This window comes from Trifolium pratense, linkage group LG1 (assembly GCF_020283565.1).
Source record: "Trifolium pratense cultivar HEN17-A07 linkage group LG1, ARS_RC_1.1, whole genome shotgun sequence".
NCBI classification, from domain to species: domain Eukaryota; kingdom Viridiplantae; phylum Streptophyta; class Magnoliopsida; order Fabales; family Fabaceae; genus Trifolium; species Trifolium pratense.
The window spans coordinates 19,932,288-19,949,962 of record NC_060059.1 but is presented as its reverse complement, the minus strand read 5'-3'; the positions used below and the strand labels follow the sequence as shown (position 1 = coordinate 19,949,962).

The 17,675-nt window shown below is 33.7% G+C and overlaps 2 protein-coding genes across 2 annotated transcripts; one reads left to right on the top strand and one right to left on the bottom strand.

The window, feature by feature from the left end:
• Positions 1–259: 259 nt before the first annotated feature.
• Positions 260–5,696, bottom strand: LOC123902674 (ETO1-like protein 1). The gene is made up of 5 exons (XM_045952459.1): positions 4,705–5,696; positions 2,893–4,602; positions 1,434–1,725; positions 875–1,184; positions 260–793 (listed from the first exon to the last, which is right to left on the bottom strand). The coding sequence occupies exons 1-5, from the start codon at positions 4,830–4,832 to the stop codon at positions 573–575; spliced, it is 2,661 nt and encodes an 886-aa protein (XP_045808415.1). The 5' UTR covers positions 4,833–5,696; the 3' UTR covers positions 260–572.
• A 4,683-nt stretch (positions 5,697–10,379) lies between these two features.
• On the top strand, positions 10,380–12,334 carry LOC123902832 (protein LIFEGUARD 4-like). Its single transcript, XM_045952635.1, has 4 exons — positions 10,380–10,783; positions 10,891–11,004; positions 11,630–11,787; positions 11,872–12,334. The coding sequence occupies exons 1-4, from the start codon at positions 10,528–10,530 to the stop codon at positions 12,076–12,078; spliced, it is 735 nt and encodes a 244-aa protein (XP_045808591.1). The 5' UTR covers positions 10,380–10,527; the 3' UTR covers positions 12,079–12,334.
• Positions 12,335–17,675: the final 5,341 nt, after the last annotated feature.

The following is a 17,675-nucleotide window of genomic DNA, read 5'->3' as shown; positions in this document are numbered from 1 at the left end:
ATCAACGAGTTAAATAATTAAAGTTCTAATTTTGGCTCTTCAAAAGTGAAGTATATACTTCAAAATCAATAACTAGTTATTTTTTCTTTTTGAGTTCAGATGATTTAAGCTTTTTTTATAGTTCAGATGATTCAAATTTAGACTTGTCAACGGTTCTCACTGTAATGCCTTCAGCTACCATCAATTGGTTGACATTAAAAAAGTTAGTTTGGTATGCATGAAAGAATGTTGTTTTGTGGAATACTTCTGAGATGCAAGATTGAGAATAAACTCAAGGGGATGTATATAAAACTTCAAAGGATAAAATACAAAATACATGTATCGGTGTTGAGGATAAGCCAGATATATCTGGTTTTCTCATCACATCACCTTATAGCAAGAATATAAATTACAAAATTTGGCATCCCCCTTTTTAGAAAGGAAAATGATATCATGGCATACAACAGAGTATACATCGGCTCTAATCATTCAGTTCATAGCTATACTTTGCATTTACAAATTTAATTTTCATGACGGCTGATGAGTGTACAAATGTTGTCGTCTTCATTTTTCATATAGCATGCAAACTCAACTCACGGTTCATGGCTATTAACACGAGTGTGAAGTTCCAACATTTCTTGGTGGTTTGGGTCCACCGAGAGTGCAGCACGACAGTCTCTTAGCGCACTTAGGACATCCCCTTTGTGTTCATGGAACGCTGCGCGTAGATGTAAGAGGTGCAAATCAGCTTTAAATGCAATTGCTCTAGATAGCTCAGCAATGGCTTCTTGTTCTCTATGGTTGTCCATCAAAACTGCAATCAAATTCACCATATAAATATTGTCAAGTACTAGCCACAAAATAAAATTACAAATGAGTACATAAAAATATCAACCTGCGGCTCGATATCTATAAGGATACACGCGAAGTGGATCTAGTCTAGTAACCATCTCCAGATCTGCCTTTGTAAGATCACGATCACCGTACTCAGACCTCTTCTCATACGCCGACGCGTTGTTTTTTGCTTTCTCAATAAGTTTGGTCATTTCCTTGTAAGCCGCAGTCTTGTCATTTTTTAGAAAATGAACACGCGCTAAACCCTGATGGGCTCGAGTGTGATGGATTTTAAGGGCTTTGATATAGCAATCAGCTGCTTGGTCCAGTTTCCCATGATCAACAAAAACACTTCCAAGATTGTTCAAGGCCTGGTAGATTAAATGCAACAAAATAATACCAAAACTCTTAAGTTAATACATAATTGTGTCACCTAGAGTCTAAACACATTAGAACTCCTAAGGTCACATCATCAGAACTTTTACAAAGTTACCAAGTTACCAATAACTTCTAATTAATTTCCAAAATAGGTAAAATCGGTTTCATTTTACAAATGTAAGTTTGCACTTAACCTGTGTGGTCAATATTTCCAGAAGGTGGTACAATAGAAAAAACCGTACCTGACCTTTGCGCAGATTATCAGAAGGACACTTCAAGGCATCTTCGAGAAGTGAAATAACAGTTGAAGAACATATTGAACCTAGACCAGAGTCGGCCAATGCATATGCCTTTAGGAAAAAGGCCTCAAAAGACCTTTTAATACAAATAGACTCTTCAGCTTTTTGGAGCCCTTCCTCATAATGACCAGTATCATACAAGATCCACCCCTCATATACAAGTCGTTCGTGCTCACTTGATGCATGTTGCCAAGCTAACTGTAAACTCCTCATAGCTGCCTCAGGACAATTTAGCCTAAATCATATAAATGTTAGATTCTTTTCAGTATTAAAATACATAAGGATCATAAGCAGATGAATATGTATTTCCAGATCACTTCTATAAGAGGTAAAAGCTTGGACCTCAAACGAAAAATTTATGTTGTGGATCTTTCCTCCGTGTGGTTGTTTTGATTGACATTTGACAGAGATATAGTAACTTTCAAGTGAACAAAGAATTCTACATGTACATAATAACAACAATAACAACTAAGCCTTATCCCACTAAGTAGTTTTCCTACATGGATCAAGCGATTGACGCCATAATGTTCTGTCATATATCATCTCTTTGTCCAACTCATTAATCTCTAGTTTTTTCTTAATAGTTTTTCTAGGTCTTCCCCTGCCTCTTGCGATTTGATGACCATTCATTTGATACTCTCTCCTTACTAAAAAATCCATAGGTCATCTCTCCACATGCCCAAACCACCGAAGCCGAGTTTCCACCATCTTTTCTACGATAGATGCTACTTCTACTCTCTCTCAAGTGTTGTCAACTGTTGTCATTCCTAATCCTACGTAGTCTAGTCTTACCACACATCCAACACAACATTCTTATATCTGCTATGCTTATCTTATTCTCGTGTTGATTTTTTACTGCCCAACACAGTGGCGGAACCAGAAGCAAAACAAAAGAAGGCATGTTTCAAACACATGACCTTCACCTCATGAATACTATACAAGCTTAAACTTCTAACCGCTGAGCTAACGCTTTACGTTGGTTTCTTTTTGTTTTCATTCATATATATAGTATTATAAATATGTAATTTCATGAAAACCAAGGGTATTATCGTAATTTCCTATATTTTGGTGGAGAGCCGTGGCCCACCTCAGCCCTCCCCCAGTTCCGCCACTGGCCCAACACTATGTCCCATACAATATCGCCAGTCTTACAGCTGTATGATAAAATTCTCCCTTCAATTTGAGCGGTACATGTACAAGATAACAAGAAGATAGAAAAATAGCTATTTTTTTTTTACCAATCCTTTTAGTTATGAACTTGTGATACTTACTCTATGATTGAATATGTGTATGCATGAAAAACCAATTACAACATATTCCCTAAGGTTCAATAGTGGATGGAGTTAAGTATAATTCAAGAATTTTGACAAGTATTAACAGTTACTGCACATTCATATCATACCTGAGGAGAAGCAGTGACTGCCTGAAGTATAGAACACCTTTTGCCGCGTCAGGCTCAAGCATCTGATAAATAACAGATAAAGACTCAATATCATCAACAGCAGACCAACAGTCATATAATTGTGCCCAACAATCTGCCGTTGTCAAATGTTCAACATGCTCAAGCACAAGAGTGCGGAGCTGAGATGCAGCTACGCGTCCCTCAAACATTCTATAGTGTGGACATAGAGTAAGAATTGCTTGAACATCACGAAGGGCTGCTTTGTAGTCCTCGAGAGCCAGGTAGATAAAAAATCGTAGTTCCAAGCATTCTAACGAAAGCTTGAAGCCAAGAATCCGATTAATTTCAGCCAGTGCACCTTGAGAATTCTCTGTCCTCATTAAAGATGCTGCCCTGTACATGTAGGGATATACAAGAGTAGGGTCAAGTTCAGTTGCTTTCTCAAGGTCTTTCCACCTCAAATCACCATCACAATATAGTGATCTTTCTTGGTACATCCACCCGAGTCGAGTGACAGGAGAAATGACTGAACTGATCTTCTCATAAGATAAATTCTCATCGCCTTTTATAGAGTCGATTCGAGCTAAACCAGCAACAGAATAAATATGACCTGCTTTTACAGCTCTCTCAAAAAGACAACGAGCTTCATCGTATTCTTTCCGCAAGAGTCTTACGCATCCCAATCGGTGAAACGCCAACAGTCTCTGCTTGTTGTCTTCAGCGAAATCAGCTAACCTTTCCAGAAAACGAGCTGTTGTGTCTGAACTAGAATTAAGGTTCATAGAAACTTCGCTTAAGAAACAGAAAAGCGCAAATAAACCTGGCCCAACCATAACTTCCAATTGTTGCTTATTGGCATGAAGAAATAAATCCACCACCCGATTATCACTTAAGCAATGAGGAAGATCACGTAAAAGCTTTTGCAAACAAGAAGCTGCAAGGACAGCTGTATTTTCATCAAGAGCATATTCCATGAGTTCGACAGCATCTTCTTTGGAAGTAACTAAGGATGCAAGTCTTCTATCACAAGCGTCTTTTAATCTATCACAACAATACTTGTTGGCGAAAACTAATATCTCCAACAAAAGCTTCGGAGAGATTTGTTCAATTAAACTACCGGTCATACTGAAATAACTTATTGCCCTCATACCCGAAGGAGAGATATTGTTTTCAGACAAATCTATAGCCTCCGAAAACGATTCCCAAAATTCACCATTTAGCATTGCACGAAACGGCGTAGAGAGTTCAGAAAACTTTTGTCTATCACATACAATCTTCTCATCTCCAATTGTAAAAACAACATATTGTGAAGTATTGTTCCCATTCATCAAAACTCTCTCCTGGGAACTTACCTTTACATCAGAAGGAATATGAGATTCCACATCGATAGGACCATATTCGTTTTGACGTTTACCTGTCAACAAATCAGCAATTAACTCTTCCCCTTGCTTCTCATACTTCAACCATGCCCCAAATACAATCTTCTCATGAACGGTACTTGCCCTCCGCCATGCTTCTCGGAGACTTCTTTGCATCAGTTTAACATCTCCAAGGCCTTTAAAGACCTGATATTGAAACATAAACAGATTTGACTGTTCCTGCGAAGAACAAGACTCGAGTTCTTCATGGATTTGAGCTAAAATTTCCACATAATCAACAGGTTTAAAGAATGGTAACACAGGCGGCTGTTGGACCTTGATCAGAGATTCTCTATAGTAATAAACATCAAATCAAACGACTTAATTCAGTAAATTAGCTAAAAATTAAACTTTAAAATTAAAATTGAATCGGAAAAAATTCAAAAAAACTTACATTGATGCAGAAGAGGACTGTGATGATAATTTGGGAAGCTTCCCTCTTTCAACTTGAAGCCATGATTGTGGATTAAGAGAACTTGAGTGCTCGTCTTTCGACGATTCTGCAGCGAAAAAAGTCCTCATAGGGCATAATACACGAAAAAAATCCCAGATCTCCACTACAGCAACACCCTATTCTTCAAAATCAAATCTTTACAAATTGGGGGGCAAAGGAAAATATAGAAGCAGCTTCTACCTACTGTTCACATTCCACTACTACCCCCAAACTCAAAAATACCCTAACCCCAGAAAGAAAAAACAAAACTTTTTGTCATATTGATTGTTTTTATTACTAAATAAAAACTGTTTTTATTACTAAATAAAAACAATCAATATCAAAATTACTGTCTTTTTTATACCCTGAAGTAAAAAAAATGAAAAATAAGATTAATGGGTTGTTGTTGACTTGTTGTTGTCCCAATTGACAAAATCTGAGTCAAGATTTCTATTGTTCAGATATAGAAAAGCATTTAATGCTTGTATTCTAGTATCTTTTGTTTACCATCAAATACGGAATATCCAGAAAAGTGTCAAATGGGTATTAAAGTTTTGACCATGAAATGAAAAATTGAAGAAAATTAATTTTGACTACTCATAAATTGTAGTAGCACTTAGCTGGTTCATCAGATCAGCAGAGAGAGAGAGAGAGAGTTTGAGTTGTGAGTTGTGAGTTGAATCTGCAGAAACAAATGAAGGGTTTGAAGATGAAAGATGGATCTAACTCAAAATTTTGAACTTTAACAAAATTCTACTTTCTTCTGTTTGGTGAAAGGGAAAGTAAATTTCTTTCTGTTGGTGTGTTGGACACCATAGAAGTTGCAGCCACTATTTGTTGGAAGTGGACCTCACAGGAACATAAAAAATAATAAAATTTGATCAAAACAGAAGTTGGGTTGATTAATTGAAAATCCGAAAGTAAAAAAAAAAAATAAAAAAAATCGTGAGCTTAGCTCGATTGATAAGAAATTGCATTATATATATGTAGGATGTCGGGATTCGAATCCTGATCATTGCACTTATTTACCTTAAAGGTGAAATTTCTAGTTATTATGTTATTTAAAAAAATAAAATGCCGTAAAAAGAAAAAATAAAATAAAATTTCAATCATCATAAGTTCATAACTGAAGAAAAAAAAACAATGGTAGTGAATGTAGGAAGAGATTTTGCCACTTAAATAATTTGTCGAACAAGTTTTAAGTACTGTTTGGCCACCTTTTTTTTAGGTGTAGAACTTATTTTAATCATAAAGCTATAAATAATAGAAGTTTTAGATACTGTTTGACTCACCTTTTTTATATTATAAATGATAATTTTTAAACTTCAGTTAAAATATCTATGTATTTCTTTATGAAATTCTGTGTATGTACATGTGTATATATATAGAGAGAGAATGGAGGAGGGGGTGGAGAAGGAGATTTTCTACCATAGCTTGATTCTAAGTATTATATATCTCTCTTCTTTATTTCTTCTTTGTTTTAGTTACCATGACTATTTGCAGCAAACTTCCTCTTTGCGTTGAGATTAAGTTAGTTGACTTTGATCTTGAAGTAAATATGCGAGTTAGCTAGTAATATATGAAATAAGTTTCAATATGTTTATGATTATTCTCATGTTTAATGCTTTTTTGGTTCTAAACCATGAAAATGATATTTTGATTTAGAAAGTGCTTGAGAAAGACTTTTTACTTAACTCAAATAAATCCATTTGTAAACTTTGATTGCTAGACATAAGGTTAATTATACAATCGACCACATTGATGCATAAGTGATTAGTAATGATGAAGGTTATCAAAACCGGACCGGACCGATCGGTCAGACCGTGAACCAGTCATGAAAACGGTTCAGTTTTGAGCAAAAAATGGATAGGAAACCGACCGGCAAAAAAACACGTGAACCGAGGTCGAACCAGGACGAACTGGCCGGGGCGGTTCAAGCGATTTTGCAGATATTTTTTTTTTAAAAAAAAAAAAACAGGGCAAGACGACGTTGTTTTAACTTTTTTTTTTTTTTAAAAAAATCTGAAACAAAACAACGACGTCGTAGGAATAGGAAAGGTTTTTGTTTTTCATCTGTTTTTCATTTGGTTTGAATTATAAATTTTATTTTATTTTGACTTGTGATATTTTATCTTTTTAATGTATGAAATTATGAAATATTGAACAATTATTCATATATTTTTATTTATATATTAATTAAAATATATATTTAATTAAAAACGGTTCGACCCGGTCCGACCAATTAAACCTTAAACCGGTGAGCTCGCCGGTTCGATGACCGGTCCGGTTCTAACAACCTTGGTAATGATATTTAATCCCAAAACAAAATTTTAACTTATATTTTCAACATCTTCGCTTGTTATATGTAAACAATAACAATTTCTACAATCTATCTTAAAAACAACTAGAACAATATGACATATATACTATTGTCAGGTCTATGTGGATGTGATAATTGAAAATACATTTGATGCTGCTACACGGTTCTATTATGTCCATCTTTTTGTCTTCCTCCTCAAAATAATCTCTTCCATAATAGACTCGCTTGTCCATGACTACTCAACACATGTAATGTGAAATAAGGAAGAAGTAACAACTGAACCCAAACGCCTACATAACTCACTCAATAACCACCTAATAAAGAGCCTATTTCAATGCTCGAGAAAATGTAAGGTGGCAACTATGAGGTATACTCGTCATAATGAAGATAGGAGCTTTGTGAAGTCTCTTTAATAGCTTTGCGTCCAAAATCAGCCCCTTCTTTGCGCCGAAATATAAGGCCCTTTATATATGATTTTGAAATACTTACTATTACTCCCAACCTCACTTGAATCAAGAGTAACACGAACCAAACCATCATGATGATTTTAGGTCCGACTCATGACATGAATACTTATACCAATTGCTCAACCACCTTCAATGACTCCTCCAACACCATAAACAAATGTCAATCACTCTCAATGGCTCCCCGTATTATGTTTTTTCATTCGTGAGCATATAAGTGTAGGTTTTAAAACGAGACACCATGCAAGAAACATCCTCACTCTCTTCCCTTCCATTTATGCAACAATGGAAACCCGAAAATGACATTGCAAGTCTTTTATCTAAGTAGAAAACATTGACCAAAACAAAACTGTGTCTTTTCTCTACGTATGACATATGTGTTTTGATAGGCCAAAAATTAAAATATATTAAAAAAACTACTTGGTTAGATCATTCATTTCATATGAAAGCTACAGGAAGTAATTAAATTCACATAACTAAAGAATTTCATCAAAGAATAATTTGTCCAAAATAACTTGGTTTTAATTCTTAAATAAATTACTCCTACTTTTTAATTAGATTTTACTTAATTTTCGGTCAAGTTTAAATTTACAAATCTCCCTTCCTTTAAAAACTAGAGGACCACAAGATTAACCCTAAAAATAAATGCACACGAAATCAATTAGACATCCATATCGGTTGTTAGAGGAACATCTCATTTTGATTTTCTTCAGAGCATCTCCTATGGTGATACCACTTTGAATATCATACATTACTAATAAGTGGTCCATAAAATGTCATGTATACTTATGCAATTCATACAATTTTGCTACAATGGTGATATCATTTGGGTATCATACATTATTAGCAAATGATCACTTTATATTTATTTTTTTAACTGAAATTAATGATAATAAATTGATCTCTTCAATTTTGATACTTTATATGTCACATCATTGAATTACAATGATAAAAAATTAAGGGTGTGTTTGATTTGTTAAAGGGTAAGTACTGAACAGAACAGTACAAGACAGAACAGCACAACACATGACAGAACAGTACAAAACAAACTTTTGGGATATTGAACATTTTTTTGTCTTATACGATATTTTGTTAATAAAATGGTATTTTGGCATTTTAGACAACTTGTACTGCGGACAAAAAGTTGTGCTGTGGTTTAGTGAGGTACAAAAAATTCTGTTTTTGTCCTGTCCATTGCTTCCCAGTTTGTCCAGTTCCTGAAACAGTTTTACAATCAAACAGAGTACAACTACAGTTGTCCTGTCCAGTCCCTTATTTTTTAGCGAATCAAACGGACCCTAAGGAGAAGGTTAACTTGTGCCCTTAAGGCACATGTTAAGGAAGCAAAAATAGAAATTATTAAATGCTAATTTGTGCATTTTGACTTTTGAAACGTGTGTTTGATTTGTTAAAGGGTAAGTACTAGACAGACCAGTACAAGACAGAACAACACAACATATGACAGAACAACACAGAACAAACTTTTGAGATATTGAACATTTTTTTGTCTTATACGATATTTTGTTAATAAAATGGTATTTTGGCATTTTAGACAACTTGTACTGCGGACAAAGAGTTGTGCTGTGATTTAGTGAGGGACAAAAAATTCTGTTTTTGTCCTGTCTATTGCCTCCCAGTTTGTCCAGTTCCTGAAACAGTTTTACAATCAAACACAGTACAACTACAGTTGTCCTGTCCAGTCCCTTATTTTTTAGTATATCTTAATATGTGCCCTAAAGACACATGTTAACAAGACCCAAAAATTAATATACGAGTTATTAACATATTATTAACATATGATACTCTACATGATACTCGGAGATGCTCTTATAATTTAAAAAGAAACATGAGTGGGCCACGGAACCCACTTTGGCATATTCTTACTTATTCTAGCGGGTGCTGGTGCTGGCCTCAATAATACTACTCGTACTAAAGAAATAAAAACCAAATTTTTATATATAAAAAATTTAATTTATGAGTTTAATTGCTGTGCACCGTTAGTGTAAAGATTCTTTACAGATGCATTTAATAATGTCTTGCCACATCATTTTTATGAACATGACACATCATATATTTTTAAATACCATACATGATGTGTTGATATATTATTGGACGAATGTGTAAAATAATTTTACACTGACGGTGCATATAAATTAAATTCTATTTAAAAATACATGATGTATCACATTCATTAAATGATGTGACAACGCATCATTAGATATATGTGTAAAAGAGGAGTGCTAGCAATACACTCTTTCACAAACACACTCTAACACACTCTCTTTTATTGGTTGAAATTCACATGGTCCCATAAAAAAAATGTGGACTCATATAACTTTTATGAGACCCATATAAATTTTAACCAATATAAGAGAGTGTGTTTGTTAAAGAGTGTGTTGGTAACACTCCTTATGTGTAAAATAATTTTACACCGACGGTGCACAAAATTCGTCATTTAGTCAAAGTCTTTTAATCGCCGTTGGAGGAATCTAGAAATTTCCAACCGTTCGCGTAAGTAAGGTATGTATCGCGAAGACGCGAAGTTTCTTTTAACTTCTTTTAATTAATTAACAAAAAATAGTAATAATTATAGTTAATCAATAATTAATTAATGGGTCTTGCTAACGAGTGCCCCCGGGGCACTCTTTAAGCATTCCATTAAAAGAAATTTTTATTCAAAAAATTAAACATTTCAATTTTCAATGCGTTGACTTTACGCATTTCCATAAAAATTCTATAAAAAACTTACTATTTAAGGGCTTAAAGAGTGCCCCGAGGGCACTATTTAGCATTTGGCTTAATTAATTAATCCCACGACATAAACCACATGGCGGTTAATTATTTATTATAAACTCCCGCAAAAACAATTTCGTTTAATCTTGCCACACGCAAACAAAACAACAGATCCAAAATCCCTAAAACCATTTTCTCACACTTTCCTTCCATTTTCCCTCACTTTCTCAGTCAAGAAACTTCACCGGAAAAACAAACAACTCAAAGATGAGGAATTATCAACTATACGGAAAAACCGATTTGGAGAGCGGCGGCGCAAGGCCTCTTTATCCGATGATGCTCGAAAGCCCCGAACTCCGGTGGTCTTTCATCCGGAAAGTCTACGTCATCATCGCCATCCAGTTACTCGCCACCATCGCTGTCGGCGCCGTCGTTGTCACCGTTCGTCCCATTTCCGTCTTCTTCGCTACTACCGGCGCTGGATTGGCTCTTTACATCGTTCTCATCTTTGTCCCTTTTATCAGTGCGTTTTCTTTTATCCCTAATTGATTTGGATTCTAGAACTTTCTTTGTGTTGAGTTTTTTTCTCTAACTAACTATTGTTGATTTTTGTATGTGAATGAATTGCAGCGTTGTGCCCTCTTTACTCTTATTATCAGAAGCATCCTGTTAATTACATTCTCCTAGCGATTTTCACTCTTTCTCTTTCCTTTGTTATTGGATTGAGTTGTGCTTTCACTAGCGGTAAGATTCTATTAACTTCATTTCTGTTTTTGTTCTCTTGCTATTCATTCCTTTGTTTGTTATTGTTGTTCAGATTGAGATGATTGTGTTTTCCATATTGTTTTCAATTTGGGATTGATTGGTCAATCTGTAATAATTTAAGGTTATTTTGTTTAATTGCTTGAACTTGGAACTTGATTTTGGACTGCTTAGGGTTTTACACTTTTACTAGTTACTCTAATTAGGAATCGGAATTATTCTAACTAGAACTAGAATTAGAAATTTAGGGACATGTTGTAGGTTGTGAGTATTCAAAGACCAATGCTTGTGTTAATGGGTTGAAGTGATCAACTTTCAAAACAACATTATTTTCCATGGTTACTTTTTTAATTTTGGTGGTTAGTTCATTCCTTTCATTTAGATTGGTGATAGGAGATTTCGTTCTTTTGGTGATACGGCAGTGTTTGTATAGCTACAAATTGTGTTATTTAGTGAAATAAAAACCGATTTGTAATTTGGGGTTAGGAATTTGCTGCCTTGCTATTTTGGCTTGTGGTTTGCTCTTGTTGCATTTTATTTATCATTGAGCATTGACTACTTTTATGTGGAGTGCATTTTTTCTAATCAAAATTGGGATTGTATACAGAGAAAGTAATTCTGGAAGCTGTTATATTGACTGCTGTGGTGGTGATCGCGTTGACTCTTTACACATTTTGGGCTGCAAGTAGAGGCTATGATTTCAACTTCCTTGGCCCCTTCTTGTTCGGTGCTATCCTAGTTCTTATGGTCTTTGGGCTGATCCAGGTATTATGATCTTCAAACTTCAAGGGTATTATTTCACCATTTAATAGTTTTGATTGAATTCTCATAATGTGTTTCTGTCTGCAGGTTTTCTTTCCATTGGGCAAGCTATCTACAATGATCTATGGTTGCTTGGCAGCAATTATATTCTGTGGCTACATCCTATATGATACAGATAACCTGATCAAGAGATACTCCTACGACGAGTTCATTTGGGCTTCTGTCTCGTTGTATTTGGACATCATCAACCTTTTCCTGTCTCTGCTCACTATTTTCAGAGCTGCTGATAGTTGAAATCCTTGTATTCCTTGGTACATACTAGTTTTCTGTGGGGTGGTGGGTGGTTTTTGAAAACAATTTCTTATCTGGTAATAAATATTTCTGTGGCTTCCTGGTTACCCCTGTTTCTAGACGTTTGTACTGGATTATTACTGTTAATGCTGTTAATACATACTGTAGTTGACTAAAGAATTTATTTTGAATTGTAAATACTTGAACATTGTTCCCTTGATTCACGTGTTCTTTAGTATGTTGTGATTTTTAGTTGATATCTGAGAATACCTTGACTGGTAGATGCTTGAAATGATTGGTTTTGGTTCAGCACTCTCCTAGAGTGTTCAAATTCGAAGCTACTGTTAAGAATGCTTGGGCTTGATCCTTTCTTTTGAAATCGGAGGGACAAACTAATATCCCCATTTTGTTTTTGACTAGATGGAGTATAATATTTTTTCATGGGTCATACTAAACAGGGAATCCGGGGCACTAGTTAAGCATACTAAAAAAAGAAAGAAATAACAAAATTAATGATGAGAGATAATAACTTTTTACATTTTTAAGGTATTGAATTCATAATTTCCAAGATAAAATTTCCTGATATCCTTAACCAGTGCCCAGTGCCCCGGGGCACTGTTTAATATTTTCCTTTTTTCATTAATATTTCCTCTTTTATTGTAGTTACTCTAAGTGAGAATTAGTATTTAGATCATTTTCAATGATAATACCACTTTGTGTATCATACATTAATAACAAGTGATCCCTATAATGCCATTTAATATTTATACAACTTATACATATTTTACTCTAATGGTGATACCAAAGGGTAATGTTTTAACATATATGAAAGCTATTAAATTGAATTTATACACCAAAAATAAAAATAAAAATAACATTAAATTGATGATACAGTACCTTATTTAAGGTATCAGTATCATCAATTTTGATACTCTCTGTGCCACGTCATGGAACTCCAATGATAAAAAGTTAAGGTACCGTATTATTAGTCTATGAAACTCTCTTAGATATTTTTATTGGAGACTCTCTTAGTAGTAGTGATATTACCCTTTTTTTTCATTAATTATTTTTCATGTAAATTACTCTTATGTGAGCTCATTTAAATTACTCTAATAGGGATTTGTATTTCTTAAAGCTAAGAATGGTGGTTGTCTATTTTTTAAGCATTAGTGCCTAATAGGTAATTTTGTTGGAACAAAACACAACTAAGTACTTATACTATTTTTTTGACCCATTTTATAATAATACACACTTATTAGTAAAATGTATAATTGGTAGGATCTATTTAGGGTTAATATTACGGTGGATTAGTAACAAGTGGTCCAATGTGGACTAATGCTTAAAATCAGAGTAAACAATCACTTTTGTCCCATAAAATGTTACTCGTTGTCATAGTAGTCCCTGAATCAAGAAAAATATTTTAAAAGTCCTTGAATCGAAGTTTCGTTAGTCAAAATGGTCCCCGAAGTTAACTCAAAAGTTTATACCTTTTGTTTTTAACGGTGTGTACTAATAGTTGACCAGTTAGACTATGACATAGGAATTCTCATTAAGTTTACATAACCAAGGACTAAAATGAAAGTGAAAGAAAACACATAATAAAATTAAAACGAATTCATACCCAACCACAATTAAAAACCCATAAACACATCCACAAACCCAAACATTCATCCAAAAAGCAAGTAAAGGGGCAATTTTCTTCATCAACCTGAAGCTGGAATCAACATGCATGCTTGACAAAGATGAAGATGGGGGTGAGCTTATCCTCTTCATGGATCATATAGAGATGAGCTTGTCCTTGGATATGAGAGATGACATTGGAATGAGTGATTTTTTCTTCTACAAAGTAAAGCACAAGTAATGGAAGGAGTGATATGAGTGATGAGGTTTTCTCCCCAAATCTCAACCCAGAAAATCCTAAATGCACAAAGAAGTCATATGAGATTTTTAAGGTTTGGAAAATATGATTACTTGTTGGTGAAGTGCTTTTGTTAGTTGTAGGTTATTGTGTTATTCTGGTGTTGTTCATTTGTTAGGACCTATTTTGGTGTATTTTTTATCCATTGCTAATGGAGGTATTTTGCATCACATTCATGAGAATTTGTTGCCTAAGAAAAGGGAAGGGCGAGATTGGATTTGTTAGTTAGGAGCTTTAGGGTTTCGTTTTGTAGAATTAATGTTTAATGGTATATATCTCATTCTTGGGCTAATGTTACGGTGGACCACCTTCACAAGTGGTCCATCGTGGACAATTGATCTACCGAATATGAATTTTATAAAATTCATCATTGGATTGAAAGTTTATATCGTATAGATCATTCATAAATTTTTTAAATTTTTTGAAAATCATTTGATGTGTTATTGAGACCCATCAAGATTCACGTTATTTAATAAACCGTTAATCTTAATGTGTCTCAATAACATATCAAATGGTTTTCAATTTTTCTATGGATGATCTATATGATCTAAACTTTCAATCCAACGGCAGATTTTGTAAAATTCGTATTCGTTATAATGTTATTCGTGACTGGTCCACCATGAACTACTTGATGAAGTGATCCATATTAAAATTTACTCTCATTCTTGTTAATATAAGTTCAGATTTTAGCTTAAATTTTGTTGATGTACTCCCTCCGTCCCATATTATAAATAAATAAAAAGTTTTCACACTTATTAAGAAAAGTTGAATATGATACTTGACTTTTTGTGTTTTTCTTGAAAGAAGTTTCATAAAAAGATGTAAAAGGAATTTTTATTGGTTATTGATTATGAGAAAAAGAAGAAAGAGTAAATTAAATATAATTTGCATTAAATTTCATGAGAATAAGTAAAAGTAAATCTTGAAAATGATAAAAGTGATTTGCTTTTGTTTATAATTTGGGACAAGAAAAAGTGATTTTTTTTGCTTATAATATGAGACGGAGGGAGTATGTATCTTCACCAGGGAAGGTTTTTCTTCTTTTTAAGCTTAGAAGATTTTTGTTTTATTAGATTGGAGATAGTTGCATTTTTCTCAAATTTGGATGAAGGTTTGAAGCTAAGATGAGTTTGTTCTAATTGAGCTTCACTTTCGTTTTGATCCTTGCTTATGTGGACTTTGATTTATTAATCAAAATTGCCATGTCATGGTCAATTAGTCAACCATTGGTACATATCATAAAAAACAAACGGTTTTTTGATTTGAGATAACGTTAGGGACTATTTTGGCTAACGGAACAATGAATCAGGGACTTTAAAATATTTGTTGCTGATTGAGGGACTGTTTGTTTGCGAGTGACACTTTCAAGGACGAAAGTGATTGTTTACTCCTTAAAATCATTAGAAATTCTAATGATTGTCGATAATATTTTTTAAAAATAAAATTACTACTCTTCTTGTTTTTGTGATTAAAAAAATCATATTATTAATCTCAATTTAGTATTAGTCACATATTTATTATATGTTGTTTTAATCGAATTGGTGTCCATTAAGTTATTATTTTAATAATCAAATTGAAAATAAACATTAAATTATAGTTTCAAACAGTACATATCAAAATCATATGATATGATGATGAGTTTATCTTCAAATAGGAGTTTGTTGCTATCCCCACTTATATGATGAGTTGCTTCATGCTTCCCAATTTGTGAGCAAATTGAGAAAAAGCAATTTGCAAGTTTTGGTGGGGTAGCAAGGATGGGCATGAGAAAATTCACTTTTGGAAGGCTAGAAAGGAGCTTCTCCAGCCCAATGTCGATGGAGGTTTAGGATTTAGAGATATGCACTTGTTCAACATGACAATGTTAGCTAAGCAAATTTGAACCTTGGTTCCTTCTCAGTCAATGTCTCAAGGTTAAATATTACCCTCAATATGACATTATTCACTCTTCTCTTGGCATTAACCCCAGCTATATATGCTTGGCAAAGCATTCACAAAGTTAGTTGGATTATTAAAAAGGGAGTTGTTGGAAGATTGGCTCTGGCCATCACATCATCATATGGGAGGATAACTGGATTGTCCAGCAGAATGGTTACAAGGCCCTCTCCCCTCACAATGAGTATCCTACAGTCAGTCATCAAGGTCAATGGCATAATAATAAACAACCCTGATAAATGTTGGAACACTAGGCTCATATTGATCAGGTGTTCCTTCCTTTTGAAGGGGAATTAATCAAGCAGCTTCCTTTAATCAAAGAATCTATGGAGGATCAAAACTAACAAAGATAAACTCTTATTTGCTAGCAACAAACTAAAACAACAACAAAAATGAAAAAATAGTGCTTCGTGTTCGCAAAGTGACTACTTGTATCAACAACTTCCACCTTCGGTTGAGTATTGTTGGACTTCGAATCAACGCGAGGTTATCACTATTGGGTTTAACAACTTCTAGTTTCAATTTATTGGGAGGTTTTCATTCATCATCCATAAATACAAATAAATGATTAAACATATAAACATCATCACATAATACTCGTTAAAATACAAAACCTGTGATTTATTGTAAGTGACTCTTCTTTGGAATGTGTTTTCCGAACTCAACCAGAGTATATTGTATGGAATTACCAGCTACGAATGCACAAAAGAATCGGTTCAAAACACACATTGTCTTATGTTTGAGTGTAAATGAGTATAGAAATACCTTTGTCAATGCTCCAATGTTGATTTTAGATCCACAATCCAACAAAAAACACAAACTTTTTGTAAGAATTTTAGGTTGAGTATAGACGAAGAAGAAATGAAGTACAAAATGAGTAATGGCTGGTGTGTATAAAAGACGGGTTCGAAAAACAGATTCTGAAACATAGGGAGCTGATTCTACATTCCAAACTAAATATTGATTTGGAAAATAGATTACAAACCTATATTTTAGGGGAAAAAAGGAAATATGGAGGGTGTAAAGAGAATTTTATTTGCTTCAAGTAAGTCTGCTTAATTTAGATTGGATATTTCCGTTACATGTGGTCTTTTTATTTTATTAAAACAATACTACACTGCACAAATTCTAGTTAAACTGGCTGAAATGTTAAAATTGTCTCCGCTTTATATGTGAGTTTTCAATAACTTATCATTTCGTCTATTAAAAATAACAATGAATGTGTTTTGTCTTTAACTCTGGATTTTAAAAAGTGAGGATTCCAATAAAGTTTACCCGCAAGGTAGTAAATTTTAGTAAAATTTTGAACTCAAGTTCTTTCGAATAATTTATTTTTAAGTGGAGTTAATTAACTATTTCAATAAATCATCTTTAAAAGTGGTTAAGGTAGCTAATTTGGTTTGTGTATAATGTATATAGTGACAAAGTGTTCATATCAGTGAGTCAAGACTCGAAAATTTTAACACTAATTATAAATAACTTATTGAATGACATGGAAAAGGGAAGGCCTAATAAGATTCACTAGTCAAAGAAATTTTCAGTAATGGAAACAATGGCGGTAAGTAGTTATGATGGTAGTTCTGTCAAGAAAATTGAAGAATAATTTGTGGCAGGAGTTGGAACAATTGGTTGAATTCTGTTAGAAATAATATAAAACCATTGATGCAGCTCTATCATAAGAGCTTAAACTTTTGGGATAATCGGTTATTTAACATAGTATCAAAGCCTCTATAACTAAGTGGTCTAG

Bases quoted from the DNA above. Each gene is read 5' to 3' on its own strand.
- LOC123902674 (XM_045952459.1), bottom strand. From the start codon at position 4,832: ATGAGGACTTTTTTCGCTGCAGAATCGTCGAAAGACGAGCACTCAAGT. The intron at 1,726-2,892 runs GTATGATATGAA...TATATGATTTAG, and splicing joins CAGTCACTGCTTCTCCTCAG to GCTAAATTGTCCTGAGGCAG. The intron at 794-874 runs GTTGATATTTTT...ATTTGATTGCAG, and splicing joins TTATAGATATCGAGCCGCAG to TTTTGATGGACAACCATAGA.
- LOC123902832 (XM_045952635.1), top strand. From the start codon at position 10,528: ATGAGGAATTATCAACTATACGGAAAAACCGATTTGGAGAGCGGCGGC. The intron at 11,005-11,629 runs GTAAGATTCTAT...GATTGTATACAG, and splicing joins GAGTTGTGCTTTCACTAGCG to AGAAAGTAATTCTGGAAGCT. The intron at 11,788-11,871 runs GTATTATGATCT...TTCTGTCTGCAG, and splicing joins TGGTCTTTGGGCTGATCCAG to GTTTTCTTTCCATTGGGCAA.